Source organism: Equus quagga, chromosome 11 (genome assembly GCF_021613505.1).
Source record: "Equus quagga isolate Etosha38 chromosome 11, UCLA_HA_Equagga_1.0, whole genome shotgun sequence".
NCBI classification, from domain to species: Eukaryota; Metazoa; Chordata; class Mammalia; order Perissodactyla; family Equidae; genus Equus; species Equus quagga.
In genome coordinates, this window is record NC_060277.1 from 81,027,944 (window position 1) to 81,045,993 (window position 18,050).

At 56.3% G+C, this 18,050-nt stretch overlaps 1 protein-coding gene across 1 annotated transcript; it reads left to right on the forward strand.

Moving 5' to 3' along the window:
• Positions 1-1,195: 1,195 nt before the first annotated feature.
• Positions 1,196-9,950, forward strand: CA4 (carbonic anhydrase 4). Its single transcript, XM_046674495.1, has 8 exons — positions 1,196-1,359; positions 5,668-5,721; positions 6,710-6,865; positions 7,617-7,762; positions 7,881-7,976; positions 8,252-8,315; positions 8,500-8,666; positions 9,636-9,950. The coding sequence occupies exons 1-8, from the start codon at positions 1,302-1,304 to the stop codon at positions 9,828-9,830; spliced, it is 936 nt and encodes a 311-aa protein (XP_046530451.1). The 5' UTR covers positions 1,196-1,301; the 3' UTR covers positions 9,831-9,950.
• Positions 9,951-18,050: the final 8,100 nt, after the last annotated feature.

Genomic DNA, 18,050 nt, shown 5'->3' on the forward strand with positions numbered 1-18,050 from the left:
CTCAGTTCAAAGGCTGGTGCGGACTGAGAGGTTGGCAGCGGATGGGGAAGCGACTAGGCCAGAAAACCGGGGCTTCCTGTTGATGGAGGGGGCTCAGAACTGCTGCCGAGTTCCCTGCCCCTCTTCCCCACCGAAGTCTGAGCTTCCCCAACTCCCCAGGAAGCCCCCAATGCATGTAGGAGGCCCAATACCTAGAGCCGTGAAGGAGCCTAGAGGCGCTGCAACAGGGGGCCCACAGTCAGGAGAGGGGCTCCCCTCCTGAGAGGCAGCCTCTGCTCTCGGGGACCCCCAGCCCCTTTTCCCCAAATGCTAGGGCGTCCTTCAAGGAAAACTTCCTTCCCCTGGACTCCTCCGAAGATCCTGGCAGATGAGAAAACTAGGAGTCCATTCAGACCGGAGTCTCCTCTCTTCCCACCTCATCTCAGGGGTCTGGGGATGCTCAACAAGACCCGGCCCCACCTCTCTGACCCCATAAGTTTCTCTCTCACTGAGCGGCGTTGCAATCCGTTTCTCAATTCTGCCCCCTCAGGCCCCCTTGCTCTGGCCATCAGGTAAACACTCACACAACAATTTAGGGGCGTCTTCTCTCTGTGTTGGAAGAAGGGTCTTTGATCTGCCTAGAAATTAAGTTTGGAGCAGTCTGGGAGGAAGCAGAAAAAGAAATGAGAACCAGAGAATCAGCGACCTTTGCCTGAGAAAGAGAAGCAAGCCTTCCTTCTGGGGACACCCGACTCAACAAATACCATCGCGCATCCCTCAACACTATCATCCCTCTGAGGCTATCTCCGCCCGCCTAGCCCCCAACCCAAGCCCATCCAAGGCATCCGCAGGCTGCTCCGGAGGCCAGAGGGCTGCGCAGTGGTCCGCGCCAAAACGATAGAAATCAGGACTCTGGGGCACCCACCCTTGTGTAGATCAAGGACCTTGCAATGTCGCTACCCTGTTCCCAAACCGCAGACCTGGTGTGAGATGGGGGAGGAGAGAGAGGGGAGGACAAAGCCTCTGAACGAAAGGGACGCGGAGCCGGTGAGGGGGCCTCGCGCTTAATTAAGCAAAAGGTGGCCGGGTAAGCAGCGGAGCAGGGGGGAGGGCAAGGTGGGGAGCGGAGGATTTCAGATCAGGGACAGGACGAGAGGAGGGGAGGCTCCGCCAGGGGGAGGAGCCGCTACTCGCGTACCGCTGTCGGGGCTCCCTCCGGTCCCGGCTCCGCTATAAAATCCCGGCCGGCATGATCGTGGCATCCTCGGCGGCCTCCTCCGTGCGCGACCCCTGGCTTGGCGACGTCTTTGCTGCTGCGCAGGATGTGGCTGCTGCTTGCGCTCCTGGTTCTCACCACCGCCCGGCCTCTGGCCAGCGCAGGTGAACGCTGGGGCTTGGACCCTGATGCCCCTCAGGTGGACCGCTCTGCGACCCCCGCCGCGGCTGCACCCGCGGGCGGCCGGTGCGCACCGGCTGCGCGTTCGTCCGCGGGTTGCGTGTGCGCCCGCAGCAGCTAGGGTGCGGGCGGACCGGGCGTGCGCAGCTTGTGTGCACACGTGCAGGTGTGGGGAGAGTGTGTGCACTCGTCGTCCCGCAGCCGTTGGCGAGGTGATTGTGCAAGTCAGTGATAAGGATGCTTCTCTGATCTGCCACGACGCACGCGTCCGTTTTTCGCCGTTTCTGGAGTTTTACACCGTGTCTGGTCCTCCTCAGTCTGTGCGTGGTCGCTGTCCATCCCGCTGGGGCTCAATGCTGGGCGGCTGCTCCCGGCCTAGACCAAAGGCACAAATTGGGTATGGTGGGGCTCTGGCATCCCGGCTTCCCACCCTGGCTTCCTTGTCCCCGGAGGCCGCCAGCCCTTTTCCCCGCTCCAGCCCCCAGGGCTGTAGTGGGAGCCTGGCGGGGGGCACCCGAAGCCCCAAGTTCCCGGCCAAGCCGGTCTTTCCGGCCAGATTTTTCGTTTAAAGGTTAATGGTGTGGCGAGCTCTTAATTATTCCCTTAGGTAGGAAGTGGCAGGGAGGCGTGTTAATATTTGATAAGGAGCTGAAGGCGCTTCCAGAGGCTGGGCACAGGGATCCGGAGGCACTTTCTCTGCGACACTACAGGTGACCATCTCCTTCGCAGGAAGCCCCTATCTGCCAGTCCCCAGCTCAGCGACCCCTCGGATGGTCCTTGGGGTCCACCGGGCCAAAGCTCTTTGCCAAAGTTAGATGATGCTCGTCCCTTGGAGCTGTGAAGTGAGGGGTATGGGTGCCCTCAGCAGCAGAGGAGGCAAGAGTGTGTGCTCATTGCTGCGGGGGACAAGGGGCATCTGGCAGCAACTCCCAGGCCCTTTCATAGGAAGGGAGGAAAGAGAAAAGGCAGGATGTGAAAAATTTTATTTGCAGGGCTGGACATTTGAAACCTACTTAAGCCACTGTGCTTAGTAGAAAGAGGAATGCTTTGCAGTTAATTCAGTTGCTTTGTAGCTGTGTGGCCTTGGGAAAGTCACGTAACTTCAGTTTTCTCACTTACAAAACAGGCATAGTACTTCTGACTTCAGGTTTTGCTTTAAGGATTCCAAGATAGTGGGTGTAAGTGCTTGGTGTGGGGACCATGTAGCACATGGCAGGCACTCCATTTGGGATGGCTATGACGGCTCTACCACTGGCCTGGGGCCAGCTGGCTGGAAGTCTCTCAGTCGCCCCCTCGAACAAGCTGTGTTCCCCTGAAGCGTTGAGGCTTGCTGCTGACAGGGAGCTGATGTGGGAACTAACTGCCTTCCTCCACCCATTGCATCCCCTAGGCAACCTGAGGCTGGAGAGCGACCAGGCTGCATGCACATCAAAGTCCCCAGGGCATCTGCTGCCAGGGAGGGAGCAGTTGGGAGAGGATATTAGGCCCCTCCAGAGTCCCAAATGCCTGGCCAGGAATTGCTGAGACTTTGCCCAGGACATAGTTGGGTTTTGCTAAGCTGGTTTTCAGGATTCCTCCCTCCTCTCGGAGTGGGAGGGTAGGGTGAGCAAGGTTCATCAGAGAGAGCTTCTTCAGTCATCTCTAAAGAAGGGGGTGGGGTGGTGGGTAAGCCAGGGGTAGGGGACAGTGGCTGGGTGACTGGCAGTGGTTGTTAGGTCTCTCACTCCGTCTCTGATCAGGGCCGGGGGAGTAGGTGGAACCCACAGCTCAGAACCAAGACCTATGGGTGGCCCCTCTCCTCCCAGGTCCTCTTAGTGGTGGCCTGAGACAGTGCCAGAGCAGCCCTCTCGAACCTGAGCTGGTTTGTGATCCTGCCACCTCCTGCCTGAAAGCTGGCACACTACCCTCAGCCCTCTGACAGAGACATAACCCCTGACCTTGGCCTCATCAACATTATGTTTCCCTGGCTTTTGCCTCCTGAATGTGGTAGTTACAAGAGTGTTCAACTAAGCAGGTCAAAAGTCTCTGTGATTAAGACAGTGGATCAGAGGTCACCATTGCAAACCCAGGAGCAGTAGCCCGAGGCAGGAGAAAACAAATTCCTGAGGCAAGCTCAGCCTAGACCAGATGGGCCCCTGGGAGGCTGAGAAGGGGTTCCACCCTTCAGAGCTGGCTGGCGCCCTTCAGAGATGGCTCCGGAGGACTCTGGCTTAAACAAGGCTTCCCCTGGAATGTGACCCCCCAGGGCCTCCAGTCCAGAGAAGGGGTCAGCTCAACCAAGGGGGCCACTTTTGCTTCAGGACAACTGAGAGGTGAAGACACAGCAAGATTACGACAAGGAGCCTTTCACCACCTTGTTGCAAATGACCTCTCATCCGTTATCTCCTCTCCTCGGGAACTGGCCCTGGGAGTTCAGAGGCTCTTCTTTCTGCCTGAGGAAGAATGTAGGGCTCAGGAAATTTTATGAATTCTCCTGTAGAGATTATGCAAGAGGCAGAGCCAGGACTGGCAGCCAGGTGAAAGGGCTCCAGCTTCAGAGCTCTGCCCACCTGCAGAGAGGGGCCTGGATGGGGAGTGGCCCCTGCCCCTTGCCAGAGTTGCCCCACACGAGGGTCCTCAGAGGCAGCAACCTCCGGGGGCAGCAGAGGATGTCCAGGGCAGGGGATGGCCTGTCATGGGGAAGATGCTGCAGGGCTGTCCATCCCTGAAGAGCTGTCCATCTGTGAAGAGGCTGTGCCAGAAGCATAGGCAAAGCATTGGATCTAGAGCTGGGAACCTCGGAAACCCAGGGTGGTTCTGAGGAGCCAGACTGAGAGAGTGGCTGATTTCCTCCTGGCCTAGAACCCCTCCTTCTTTCCCCTGCCGAGAACCTGGCCCTCTCAAAGCTCTCTCCCCACCCTGTTCTATTCCAGGGACCCTAGAGGAGGAGTGGGGGGGGGGGGGGGGGCGGGGTGTGCATAGACCCCCCACGGGCTGAGCAGGAAGCTGTGCTTTTCTTAGGAATTTCCTCATCTCGGAATCCTTTCCAACTCACCCCATTTCTCTCCTCTCAGCCCCTCCTTGGTCTTGGCCAACTGCACAATGACATGAGGCCAGAGCGGGGAGGCAGGGGAAGGGAAGGACTCATCAGTCAGGGACTTCACTGAATTCCAAGCTGCCTGGAACGCTCTCTCCCATCTCTCGTGTAAACTTCCCACAGCCCAATGAGCTGGATGGTATTACATTTTACAGATGATAAAACCGAGGCTCAGAGCGATTAAGTAACTTGACCCTGAGTCCACCATGGTGGCCCAGCTAGAATTCCAGCTCTGGATCACATGCTTCGTCCATCCTGCTGGCACAGCCTTTTTTTTCATCGATAGACTTTAATTTTAGAACGGTTTTAGGTTTACAGAAAAATTGAGCAGCAAGCCCAGGGCTCTCGTGTGCCCCTCTGCCCCTGCATAGTGTCCCCTATTGTTAGCACCCTGCATTAGTGCAGTACGTTTGTGGTCCAGCCTTTTCTCAGAGACACCGGTTCTGCTGCCCTGAGGCAGAGCCAGGACTAGAACCCGATCTGTGTGGCCTCCAACACCAGAGCTGTGAGGTGGTAGGACAGGGGGAGAAGCCTGGCTGCCTTCCTCCCTGCGGGGCTGTGAGCTGTAGCCAAGAATGGGCCTTAATAGCACAGAGGGTGTGATCCGGGGAGGGGCTAGCCTTATCTCCATCATCCCAGATCAACTCTGGGAAAGCAGCCAGGCTGAACCTGTCTCTATTGTCCCAGGAAGGGAGGCCAGGCCCTAATCTTCCTCCTCTTGTCACCAGAGCCTCCCTTCCAGGTTCGGGAGAGGGGATGAAGCGGGGCGTCTGATGAGCAATGGATGGGGAGTGTCCAGGCTAGGCCCTGGGGTAGAGCTGAGGGTCCCAGAGGGGCCCCCTCAAGGGCTGATCTTTTTTGCCTGGCCCTGACTGAGGAACAGTGACTCAGGTAAGATGACCAGTTGATCAGCCATGGGTCAGGGACACCCCGGGCCTGGCTGCTTTGACCACCTCCTTCCCCCATCCCTACATTTTCTTCTTAAGTCTCTTCCCCTGGACCCCCTGTCCCAGACCCCAGGAACGTTCTATCCCATCCCAAGGTGGGGCTCCAACTCCAGGGATAGTCCCCGGTTCTGACCCACTGTGACCCACATACACGCACATGCAAAGTTGCTTGTGTGCACGCGGTTCACATGCACTGGGAGTTGCAGGTGTGCATAGATACCCTGACACACATATGCGCAAGCTTCACATCCTTCCTTTCTCTGCTCCAGAGTCACACTGGTGCTACGAGATTCAAGCTGAGGCCTCCAACCACACCTGCCAGGGTAAGCACAGCCAGCCCTGGGACAGACCTTTCTGCGTGGTGGGGGCGGTCCAGGTCAAAATGGAGACCCAGGGAGGATGGGAAGAATGAGGGGTGACGGTGGCCCCCCAGTCAGATATCAGCTCCTAACACATACACGCGCATGCATGCACACACTCCTGGTGATCGGGATAAGGACCGTAGAGTGACCAGTGACCTGCATCTTCCCTGGCACCTCCTGTCATGTCACTGAGAAGGAAGTCCTCTGTGAAATAAATCAGCAGCAGCATCAAAGGACGGGATACACTGCTCTTTCTCACAACAGTATGGAGAGTCGGTTCTGGCCTAGGGACTCCCCTGCAGGTGGACCTGGGCGGTCGCCCTTTGCACTTTTGATTCAAATGCTGACCAGTTTCCCTGCAGTTTGCTTTCTTCCTGCCTCGGCTAGGTTTGGTGACCAGATAGTGTTGCCCCACTCCCGAGCCCCGCCCGATGGGGTGTTGGAGTCACGAGGGTGTGGGGACCAGGTTCCTCCAGGGCTTTCTGCCCTGCCTCCCAGCCCTCAGATAATGCTTAGCGTCCTTCTATAAGCAGCTCTTCCAGGGGACTTCCCTCCGAGGCTTCCAGGAGCTCTCACTCACCTCCTTTGCCCTCAGGAAGCAGCTTGTCACCGCACTTCTCTTCCACAGCCCAGCACCATGAGGTCGCCCCTACCCCTGAGCCCATAGCCACCAAGGGGCCACCCTCTTTTCACCATGGCCCACACCACGGCCAGCTCTGCTGGCTTTGCAGTGTGTGTGAGTGAGTGTGTGTGAGTGTATCTGAGGAGGAGGGCCCAGGGAAGATGAGGGCAGAGCTCTGGGCAGAGCCTCCCTCAACACAGCCCGCCAGCTAGCCTGAGACCTTGCCGCACGTGAGCTGGGTGCTGGGGCCTGAACTCAGTGCGGCGGAGGTGGCCACAGCCCGGTGCCAGTGGCCTCGGCCTCAGCTCGCTCCCTCTCCCTGCTCAGGCCCAAACCTGTGGGGTGACGACTGCCAGAAGGACCACCAGTCCCCCATCAACATCGACACCACCAAGGCCGAGGTGAACCTAGACCTGGGACCCTTCTCCTTCTCCGGCTATGACCAGAAGCAACAGTGGGATGTTGAAAACAATGGGCACTCAGGTGGGTCTCAGCAGGTGGATGGAGGACCTGGGGAGGAAGGGGCACCCAGTCCTGGGATGCCTGAGATCCCCAAGGACTGGGAGGGTGCCCCAGGCCCGGGGCCACCTTAGCTGAGTAGAGGCTGAAAAGCCCGCAGTGCAGGAGGGGACCAGGCGGCGTGGCGCGGGCGCGGACCAGGAAGGGGCTTCAGGAAGGAAGGAACACTCTAGCAGTGTTTGCAATACTTTCATCAGATCAGTCTGGGGGTGGGGGAACGTTCTAAGAAGAAGGAACAATATGCGCAAAGGCATGGAGGCGTGAAACAGTGAAATAGTTTGGGTTTTCAGAGAAATGCGCGTGGCTCCGTGTGGATGGAGGACAGACAGTAAAGCCCAGAGGGGCCAGAGCCAGCCCAGGGTCAGCCGAGCTGGGCCCAGGGGCAGGTCACCCAGGGCCAAGGAGTTTGGACATTCCCCTGAGGATGCCAGGGCGCCACAGAGTGGGTTGAAGCAGGGGAGGGACTGGGGCTGAGTTGCATGTTTGGGGAAGTGGAGGGTGTGCAGAGGGAGAGGCAGGCAGGGAGGCCAGTGAGGGGACCAGGGAAAAGCCTGGGGCTCTCCCACCCTATCCCGTTCCTTCAGGCCCAGGACTGTAGCCTTTGAAGGGTGGGAGGTAGGAGAGAAGGTCCTGCCTGGGTAGAGCTGGGATGAGGGGTCCGGGAGAGGCTAGGGGAGGTGGTTGAGAGGACTCTGCTCCCTCCTGTGCCCTCCAGTGGTAGTGTGGCTGGAGGACAAGCCCATAATTTCTGGAGGAGGACTGAACGCCCAGTACCGGGCCCAGCAGCTGCACCTGCATTGGTCCAACAAGATGAATAGAGGCTCAGAGCACACCTTCGATGGGCATCGCTTTGCCATGGAGGTGAGGGGCCTCTTCCCAGGTTGGTGCCTTGGCCGGGTTCTGGGCGTAACTTCCTTGGGCAAGAGGAGCAGTCCAGCCCCCTCACAGTCTTCTCTCCATCCCTCTCACCCCCCACCAGATGCACGTAGTACATCAGAAACAGAATGGGACATCGAGGATCAAGACAAAGGCCGAGGACCCAGATGAGATTGCAGTGCTGGCCTTCATGGTGCAGGTGGGACCCCCACTCCCCCCAGGTCCCAGGGAACCAGGGTCTGAGGGGCTGCTTCTTAGCATCCAGAGACCAGCAAGGCAGGAGGGAGCTGGGGAGGCCCCGATTTCTCCTGTTTCTCAATCACTTGTTTCTCCCCCGAGTGGGAAGCCTAGAGCCTCTAGGGCCTAAATCCCGGAAGCTACCTGCCCTCCCCCACCCCAGACCAGGAGAATGAACTGGTGGTCACCACTGGCTCCACAGAAGCCCCTCTCAAGCCCCCTTCCCTCCCATTCCAGGCTGGATCCAAGAATGATGGCTTCCAGCCCCTGGTGGAGGTGCTGTCTGAGATCCCCAAACCCGGTGAGTCAGGCTGACCAGGAAGGGGAGGCTGCGGGGATGAAAGGAGGCAGGAGATTTCCTCCGAGAATGGAAGCGAGTGGGGTGGCCCGGGCTCTGAGAGTGAGGTGTGTGAGGCGGGTATCAGAGCCTTGGAGGTGCCCCTCTTCCCCACCCCCCAACTGACAGTATCCTCTGTCCCCCTAAGAAATGAGAACCACGATGAAAGAGAGCATCAGCCTGTGGGACCTGCTCCCCCAGGAGGAGAAACTGAGGCACTACTTCCGCTACCTGGGCTCCCTCACCACGCCGGGCTGCCAGGAGAAGGTCGTCTGGACCGTGTTCAAGGAGCCCATTCAGCTTCATGAGGACCAGGTATCCAGGGCTCGGCCGAGGGTGCAGCCTCCCATGCCTGGCTCCTCAGAAACTGTCCCTCTGGGCTCCCCTGGAGGTCTCCTGGGCTGGGGTGGGGATGAGGCACCCCAGGGAGCTGAGGTCCATTGGTTGAATCCACAGACACTCCCTGGGAGAGACAGACTAGAAATGTCCTAGCTGTCCGATCCCTGGTTTGAGGGCTGGAAGGGAGGCAGTGGCAGGGGTGGTCAGAAAACGCTTCCAGGCTGCACCCTGAAAAGTATGTGGGTGTCAGTCAGCTGAGGGCAGGGAGCCAGGGTCCTGGGGAGAGGCACTAGCATAAGGGAGGGCCTGGCGCTGGCTAGGAGCAGCTGAGAGAGGTCAGTGTAGCCACAGTAGGAAAACAGTTCATTCATTCAGCAAGTGGTACTCGAGTCCCTATAATACACTAGGCTCTGGGGATACAGCAGTGAGCCAAAGGGCCCAAATCGCTGCTTTTGTGGAGCTTCCGTTCCATAACAGTGACTTTTAAAGTGTGGTCCCTGGACCAGTGGCATCAACACATCTGGGAACTTCCTAGATATTCTAATTCTTGGGCCTCACCCTAGTCCTACTGAATCAGAAACTCTAGGGGTGGGGCCCAGCAATCTGGGATCCAAAAGCCCACAAGGCCATGCTAACACACACTCGAGTTTGAGAGCCACTGTTCTCTTGTACTAGTGATGGTGGCAGGAATCATAGGCCCTCAGACCTGTGAGCTGTGAGTCCACTCGACTAGGAAAGGCTAATGGGAACCGAGCCCCCACCAATGCCAAGCACTTTACAAAGAGTAAGCTCTTTTTGTCTGCAGAAAAACCTGAGAGGTAGGGATTCTGAGCCTCTTCACTAATGAGGGCTCAGAGAGACAAGGTGACTGGCCTGGGGTCACACAGCAGGAAGTGCAGCTCCACCTGCTCCCCACCTCCCTGCTGAGCCCTGTCCCTTCCACAGATCCTTGCATTCTCCCAGAAGCTGTACTACGACAATGAGCAGAAACTGAGTATGACGGAAAACGTCAGGCCCCTGCAGGACCTGGGGCAGCGCCCGGTGTTCAAGTCCCAGGCCCCTGGACAGCTGCTGCCCTTGCCCTTGACAACCCTGCTGGCCCCCACACTCACCTGCCTGATGGCTGGCTTCCTCCAGTGATAGCTCACTTCTGGACACCTGACCTCTGATCTCAGCCCTTAAGGCCTTGGGCCTCTGTTCCTCAGGCTCCCCAGGTTGGACTGTAACGATGATTAAAATATGGGTATATTTTTGGAAAAACCTTTCTTGAGTCTGTTTTTAGTTCCCACAACTACCCCTGCCCTGTTCCCCTCAACCCACCCCTGCTCCAGGGTAGGGGACTTAAGGCCTGGAGATTTCCTCCGAACAGGGACCACCAGACACCTGCCCCCACCTTTGTGAACTCCCTGTCTACACTTCACTTGGAGAGATGCAGAAGGCACCTTGGAGTTCCAATCCAGCGAAAGCCAGAGAAGTTCCCATGCAGCGTCTTCCTTACATAAAGGGGGAAGCTGAGGTTCAGAAAGGAGAGGAGGCTGTTGGAGGCCACACAGGGAGGCTGTGGCAGAGCCAGCTGAGACCGCAGCCGGCACTGCCTCCTCTGCCCTAGGTGTGGAGAGCGCGGGTCACGTGTGGGGACAGCCTAGGCAAGGCGAATGACAGGGGCTTCATTTATCTGCTCAAGTATTTCTTGAGCGTCTGTGTTGTAGGCACTGGGGACGTGGCAGGGGATAAAACAGACGAAATACATGTCCTCCTGGAGCTCCCAGTCTAGTGGGGAGATGCTATAAACAAAACAGACAGACTGGTACCACGTATTAGGAGGCAGTGAGTGCTGGGGAGAAAGCTAAATCAGGAAGGGAAGGGGGTCAGGGCAGGCCTCAAGGGAAGGGACAGCCAGAAGGCTTCGAGGAGGCCAGGGAGGAGGCCATCTGGAGGCCAGCAAGTGTTCCGGCGTGGAGGGGAGGGCCCCGTCCTGTGGGAGGAACAGCAGGGAGGCCATGAGGAGTGGAGTGAGGGAGGGAGAGAGCAAATGAGAGAGGAGACAGTGAGGGGGGCCGAAGGGAGGGGAAGCGGGACGGGAGAGGCTGAGTGTGTGGGGATGGGGGCCTCATGGTAGGATATTATGACACTGGTTTTGAGCATGAGAGCCTGGGAGCCTCCAGAGGGTTGTTGTGTTGTGGAGCAGAGGCTGCAGGGGTGAGGAGCAGGAGGAGCACTTAGGGGGCTGCAGTGGTCCAGAGGTGATGGGTCAGAAATGGGATGTGAGAGGAAGAGGAGTCAGGGGTGAATCCTGGGGTCTCAGGCCCTTGCACTTGGAACATCCCCCCCAGACCCAGGATTGTGTCTCTAACGGTTTTTCCTCTCTGGGGCCCAAGGAGGGAGTGAGACTGTGAGGGGGTGTGTAGGGGGGGGGGGGTCCAGAAAATCAAGAAGGGAAAAAGGGCCCCACTGGTAGGTCCCCAGCCAGGCCCAGCCCTGGAGGTAGGGACTGAAGGGCCCCGGGCTCTCCTCATCACACAGGGCAGGACTGGATTTTGGAAGAGCGTGAGCCTTGAGAAGGAGGAAGGGGATGGGATGGGGCCTTGTTGGGTAGAAAGGGGCCCCCAGGGGCCAGGGTCAGGTCAGTTGGTGTCCACTCTCTGGAGGTGGTGAGCTTCCCCACCAGAAGATGTGTGAGCTAGGTGGCAGTGCTAGAAGCCCTGGCTCGCTGTTGGTCTGGGGAGGGGAGCTGGTTGGAGGTGACTCTGAGCTTTCTCTCACCCTGATACCCTCTGAGTCCCTGACTACACCTAGCTAAGCCTGAGGAGAGGGAGAAGGGCTGCCCCTCCATACCAGCCTCCTTCTCCCTCTTCTCCTTTGTCATCAAGAATAAGCACCGTTCTCCCTTCACTGGTGACCACACAGCCGTGGGGCTGGGTGGAGATTGGTATTGCTGTCACCATGGCAACAGCAGGCAGCCTGTGTCAGCAAGTAGCTGTGGACAGTGAACCTGTTTTCTTTCGTTCCACACGGCCCCCCTTCAGGGCTCTCAGAAGTCTGAACTGCCCCTCCTCCCCATTTACACCCCCTCACCCCCCACCCTCATCCCTGCCCTCAAGGCAACGTTCAGTGAAAGCCATGGCTGCACATGGCTGCAGAACCAAGAAGTCCCAGCTCTTTGCAAAAGACTAGGGGAGGCTTGGCCTCTCTAACCCTAGGCAGAAGGCACAGACCCTCGCCTGTCCCTGTGACCCTACAAGAATAAACGCAGCCAGTGGGGCCAGAATGGGCACAGCTTGTCCAGGGCCCAGGGCTCAGGTCTCCTCCCTGTGTTGCGCCCTCCCTCTCTGTGCCTGGAGGCCAGAGCAGGTGCTGCCAGCCAGCGCTCATAGCAAGGTCACTCCTGGCCAGTCACCCGAGGAGTGGACAGCCAACTCCCCTGGAACTGGCGCCCGTGCCCCGGAGGCTGAGACTGCCCGGCGTTCCCTCTCGCTGCGTTTGTGCTCTTGAGCGCCTCCTTTTCTTAATGCTGCCGCGCCACCCTCCGCAGACCCTGCTCTGGAGAAGGTCCTCCAGGTTCCTTCTGTGCAGCCCTGCCTGGCTCCTGATGCGGCTCCTGATGCAGCTCTCTCAGAGGTGAGGGCAGCTACCAACAGCACCTCTTATTCACAAAGATGGCCCGGCCCCCACCCCGCCCCTAGCCCTGCTTTCATCCACTTCTGATGCCCGTTGGGTCACTGCACTGCGTGTGTAACGTGTCCACACACATGCGCGCACACACACTTCACTGCAGCTGGCCAGGCCCAGGGAAGGCTCAATGGCTGGTGGTTTTGGCCACCACCTGCCGTCTCTGAGGTCACAGGCTCCAGCACAGACCGTAATGCAAATCTGTTGAATGACTACTGGGTGCCAGCCACGGGCCTCACTGTAATCCTCTAAGGGTGGAATTATGTCTCTCATTGCACGGATGAGGATGCTGAGGCAGAGAGGGGTGAGGGGACCTGTCAGAACCTAGGGTCACTTCTCTGCATCTCCTCAACACCCACAGCCAGCTTTCTCCTTTGGCTGTCATCCAAGGAAGACAGACCTCTGGACCAGGGGCAGGGTGGGGTCTGCAGTTCTTGTCCCACCCTGTCTCTGCTGGCTGCTCTACATCCCCCGGCAGCCGTCTCTCTGGCCCCCTGTTTAGATTTCGCATCCGGGTGGGAGTCAGGGGCCAAAAATACTCCCCAAGTGTTTAGATGATTCTTGGAAAATAAACTTCCCCATCTTGGCTCTTGGTTTGCACACTTGCTGGCCCTGTTTCCTGTGGCTCTGATCTGACAGCATGCGGGCGGGGGAGCGTGTGGTGGAGAAGAGTCTGTAGGAGCCCAGGGTCATGGGTGGTGGTGGTGGAGCGTGCACGTGTGCACATACACGTGTAAAGGCTGCTGCGTCACAAAACTCCAGGGGGCGCCTATTCAGAGACCACATTGTGAACGGTGCCCCCGTGTGTTGTGACCCCGAGGCTCTGTGCTTCTGGGTGGGTTGTGGGTGGGAAGAGGCAGGGAAGCTGGTGGCCTTGCAGGCGTGGAGGCATGGCTTCCCTGCTCTGGGCCTCAGTTTATCCACCTGCAAACTGGGCTAAGTTTGGCCCATCCATCTAACTGGGCCTGGCTGTCCCCAGGCTCCTGCCGATGACCTTTGGAGGACGGCCAGGCCTATCTCTGTGGGTGGGGCGCTGCTCCTGCACCTTGCATTACACACATCTAGTGGCTCTGCTTGTTTATCTGAATAGGGACAAAAGCGTTATCTCCTCTAGGGACTAAGGATTTGTCCCAGGGCCAGGGAGGGGCTTCCTTTGGAGGAGAGCTACAGGACAGACAAGTCACAAGTCAGTTCCTTCCTTAGAGCCCTAGCCCAGTTAAGGCTGGACACATAGGAAGGCACTTCTTGTTCCAACTGTCGGCCGCTACTAGGCCTGGGAGGAGAGGGACAGGGGACAGGGGAGGGATATGGGTACATTCTGGAACAAGATTTAGTCTTTCAACAAACACTATTATTTCCTCTGTGCCAGGGACTGAGGAATCAGGGAGAAAAAAAATCAGTCTGTGCCCTTCCCCCAAGACTCCTGACCAAAGGGCAGATACAGGGCACAGTAGGACCAGGTCTACGAAATTCAGGCCATGAGATGGGCACAGACGCCCTTGGAGCATGGGCCCCAGAGCCACACAGACCTGGGTCTGAGTCCCCTTCCACTGCTCACTAGCTAGTGAGGTGCCTTTGGTAATTTAATTTACCCTTCTGAGTCTCAGTTTCCTCATGTGCAAAATGAGGATGATGACAGCATTTACCTCACGGATTACTGTAAAGATGAAAGAAAATGCCCAGCCAAGAGGCTGTGTACAATAATTTGTGGTTATCATTATGATTCTTTTGGACAGAGAGAGCATTGAAGGATGGATGGGACCAGGTGAGGTGAGAAGGGGCCTGAGATGCTAGGGTTTTATTTACAAACTGAGGAGAGACTCAAGAGGTGCAGGACTCCATCAGGGCTGGAGCACCTGTCCATGTCATGGCCTGGAGTGCAGGAGGAGCAGGATCCAGACACCAGCAGGCAGCTGAGTCCCCTCTGTTCTTTCACCTGGAATCTCCCTGATCTTTTTACTACCTTTAGCTATTGTTGTTTTCACGCTTACTCTGTTATGCCAGGTCATTGGCAAGGTACTTTACACCCATTATCTCACTTAATCCTGACAGCAACCTTTGGAACCTAAGCTCCCACTGGAACAGCCTCTTCGGGATGGCAGGGATTCTCCTCTGTTTTATTTACTGCTTGGAGTGGGGGCTGGGATGCACAGCTCAGAGCCCCCTTCAAGGAACGGCCTGTGCCACCTGGGAGTGCTGTCACAGGGCAGACGCCTTCAGCTGTTCGCCTCTCCAGGGAGAAGCCTCTTTGCTCAAGGCCACATTTCTTTCCCGGGTGGCCCTCAGCCAATGACTCATCAACGCGGGGGGTATAAAGGGCTGGCTCCATTCAGGGTGACTCCAAAGGGACATTGCAGTTCCAGAGAGCTCCTGATGGGGCCACGAGGTTACCGCTGGGCCTGTGTGGCAGTTCCACTTCTCCTTCTTCCCCATCTTGCTTCTGTCCGCTCCATTCCACAGGTGTTGGTCCTGGAGGCACTCCTTAAGAAACAGCCTGGGCACTACTCCGTTAGCTTTTTGGGGGAGCCAGCCTGCAGGACTGTGGCATAGCTGAGCCCACATAGCCCCGGGCACATAGTAGGCTCTCAATCAATCCTGGATTAAGAAGCCTGGGGTGGGCACTGCTGGTCCTGACTCCACACAAATAACAGTGTATAGTCATGCATCACTTAAGGACGGGATACGTTCTGAGAAATGTGTCAGATGATTTTGTTGTTGTGCAAACATCAGGGAGTGCACTTGCACAAACCTAGATGGTAAAGCCTACTACACACCTAGGCCATATGGTACTAATCTTTTAAAAAATTTTTAACATTTTACTTTTTCTTCTTCTCCCCAAAGTCCCCCAGTACGTACGTAGTTATATATTCTAGTTGTAGGTCCTTCTGGTTCTGCTGTGTGGAACACCGCCTCCTCATGGTTTGAGGAACGTGCCATGTCCGTGCTCAGGATCCAAACAGGCGAAACCCTGGGCCACCGAAGTGGAGCGCCCGAACTTAAGCACTCGGCCATGGGGCCGGCCCCCATATGGTACTAATCTTACAGGACCGCTGTCATATATGTCGTCCGGCGTTGACCAAAACGTTATAAAGTGCACCATTGTACTAACATAATAGCAGTTAATATTTACTCAGGTAAAACTATTTGACATACTTTATATCCCAGTTAATCTTTTTTTTTTTTTTTGAGGAAGATTAGCCCTGAGCTAACATCCATGCCCATCTTCCTCTACTTTATATGTGGGACACCTACCACAGCATGGCTTTTGCCAAGCGGTGCCAGTGTCCGCACCTGGGATCCGAACCGGAGAACCCGAGCCGCGCAGAAGCAGAATGTGCGCACTTAATCGCTGCGCCACCCGGCGGCCCCCCACTTAATCTTTAGAACAAGTTTCTGAGATAGGCATTTCTATTTTCTCAGATGAGGAAATGAAATACACATGACCCATGGCTAGCAAGAAGGAGAGTAGGAGCAGGATTTGGACCCAGACAATTTGATACTCAAGCTCACCCTCTGATCATCACCACGCTCTGCCATTTTTCTGAAGGAAACTGAGGCTTAGAGACGTAAAGGAACCGGCTCCTTGCCAGCCAGTTGGCCGCCCGATCTACAAACCCTGTGGTCTTGCTGCTTCCCTCGACCGAGTGCTGCTGGCCTGCAAGAGCTTCTAGAGGGTCTTCACCTACAGGGAAGATCAGATGCAGAAATCACCAAGCTAGCTAGAGATGCTGGGGGCACATGCTGTTCCTGAGACCTGGAATGCTCTCCGCTGCCCCTCGCCCCCTTGTGATCCTTCTCACGAGGTCTACGTAGCAGCCAAAATCCACCTGAAAAATGACTCCGTTGTGAAGCCATCCCCAATCTCTGCTCCCCTCACTCTCCCCCACCAAGACACGCTGAGGGAGGACTGGAGGATGACATCTTAGCCATCAGTGTGGAAGTGCCAAGCCAAGGCTGGCCACACAGATCGTTTGTCAGACAAACGAATAAAAGGAAAAATAATAGCAAAGCACAGAATTAACAAGCATCATTCCCAGGACTAAATATTTACCTTACTGAATATTTACCTTGCCCATGGGGCAATCTTGAGGGATAGGCCTGGTTTTCCGAGCTCTATTGATGCCGACTTTGCTTCAGTGACTGATGCAATCAACCTGGTTTTGTTATGGTTTGAACAGCTGTTTCCACATGTGGGGTCTGGGTGGACGAGATGCTTGATCCTCGGCCCCGCTGTTCCCCAGCGTCATGTGTCCTCTTCAGGGAATCCGCTTCCCAACCTTGGGCCCTGGGTGACTTTGACCCTCCATCCCGCAGGCCTGGCCTGGCCACAGTCTCCATGAGGTTACAAGTCGCACTGGGATTTCACTCTCGGTTAAGCTGTGGGTTTCTCTGCAGCCCTGGGGTTGAGCTGTAATCAAGAGCTGCTTGGAGCATGGTAGTGATGCGGGGTCGGTGAGCCGAGGAGTTGAAAGAAAGATTTCTTGGACTCTCAAGGTCTGGCAGTAGTGCTCTTTTATTTAGAGAATAGTATGGAATAGCATGGGGACAGGACCCATGGGCAGTCAGAACTGCTGCGTGGGGATAGGACCCACGGGCAGGCAGAGCTGCTGCTGCTGCAAACATGGGTTGAGAGTAGGCTAAAGTTAAGGCATAGGTATGTGCGTTATCTATTTACAAGACAAAGGAAAGAATATATAAAACAGTTGTTAAAATGGTATCAGTGCCGGTAGGGCCTGGTTATTGGATGGTCCTATAACTTTTAGATAAGAATCAAACCGGATTAAGTAAATGGCAGGAGCCACCACCTTAAATATTATCTTCAGCTAAAGACAAAGGAGGATGTTGGGGGGGGGGGGGGTGCTCAGTTGCATGAGCTTGCCAGACAGTAAACAACTTAAGTCCTTGCCTTCCCCATTAAGAGTTTCCAGAGATAAGGCCATCCCACCTTCCTCCTGGTGCAGAGAGGGAGACACCCCCCACAGACAGAGAATTCCTTCACAAATGCAAATGTCTCTCATCAAAGGGCAAGCAAATTCCAGTCCTCAGAGCCTCCTTCTCATCTGCAGTTTTTAACAGTAACCAGCCTGAAATAATCCTCATCAGTAGGACAGACTTGCCTGGGTCTACCACCTGCGTGGTCTCCTGGGAGACACCTTTCGTAAGAGAAAGGGGTTGGGTGTGACATGCTGGGTCCAAGTGAAGCTTCAGAGTTGTAGGGGAGGAAGGGCTTGGAGTCTGGTGTGGCCTCTATCAGTCAACCTCTGGGATTCACGTTGGGGTCATAAGGCGAATGGAAGTGGCATGAAAGCGAAAAGAGCAATTTCACCAAAACTCTAACACTGCTTGTGGGGGGCAAGCAGCTCTCTTTGGGAACATTCTAGTGTTGTATAGACCAGTGAGCAACTCTGACTCTGGTGCCTAGTCTGAGAGAGGATGCCTGAGGGATGCTGTGGTGGGGTTACCTGAGGGGTACCCAGAAGATTGGGTGGTCCTGCCCAGCAGATACCACATGGCAGCTGAAATGACTAGTTTAAGGCATTACTTTCCAGAGGCTGCCATCAACATGTAGAGGGAGAGTGGGACTTCGAAGGGGGTAAGAGTAAGTTCCAATGAAACCTGTGTCACCACAGTGAGTGACATTTCGTTGAGTCTGAGGCTGCTGTGGCCAGGCCGGCACAGCTGGCACAGAAG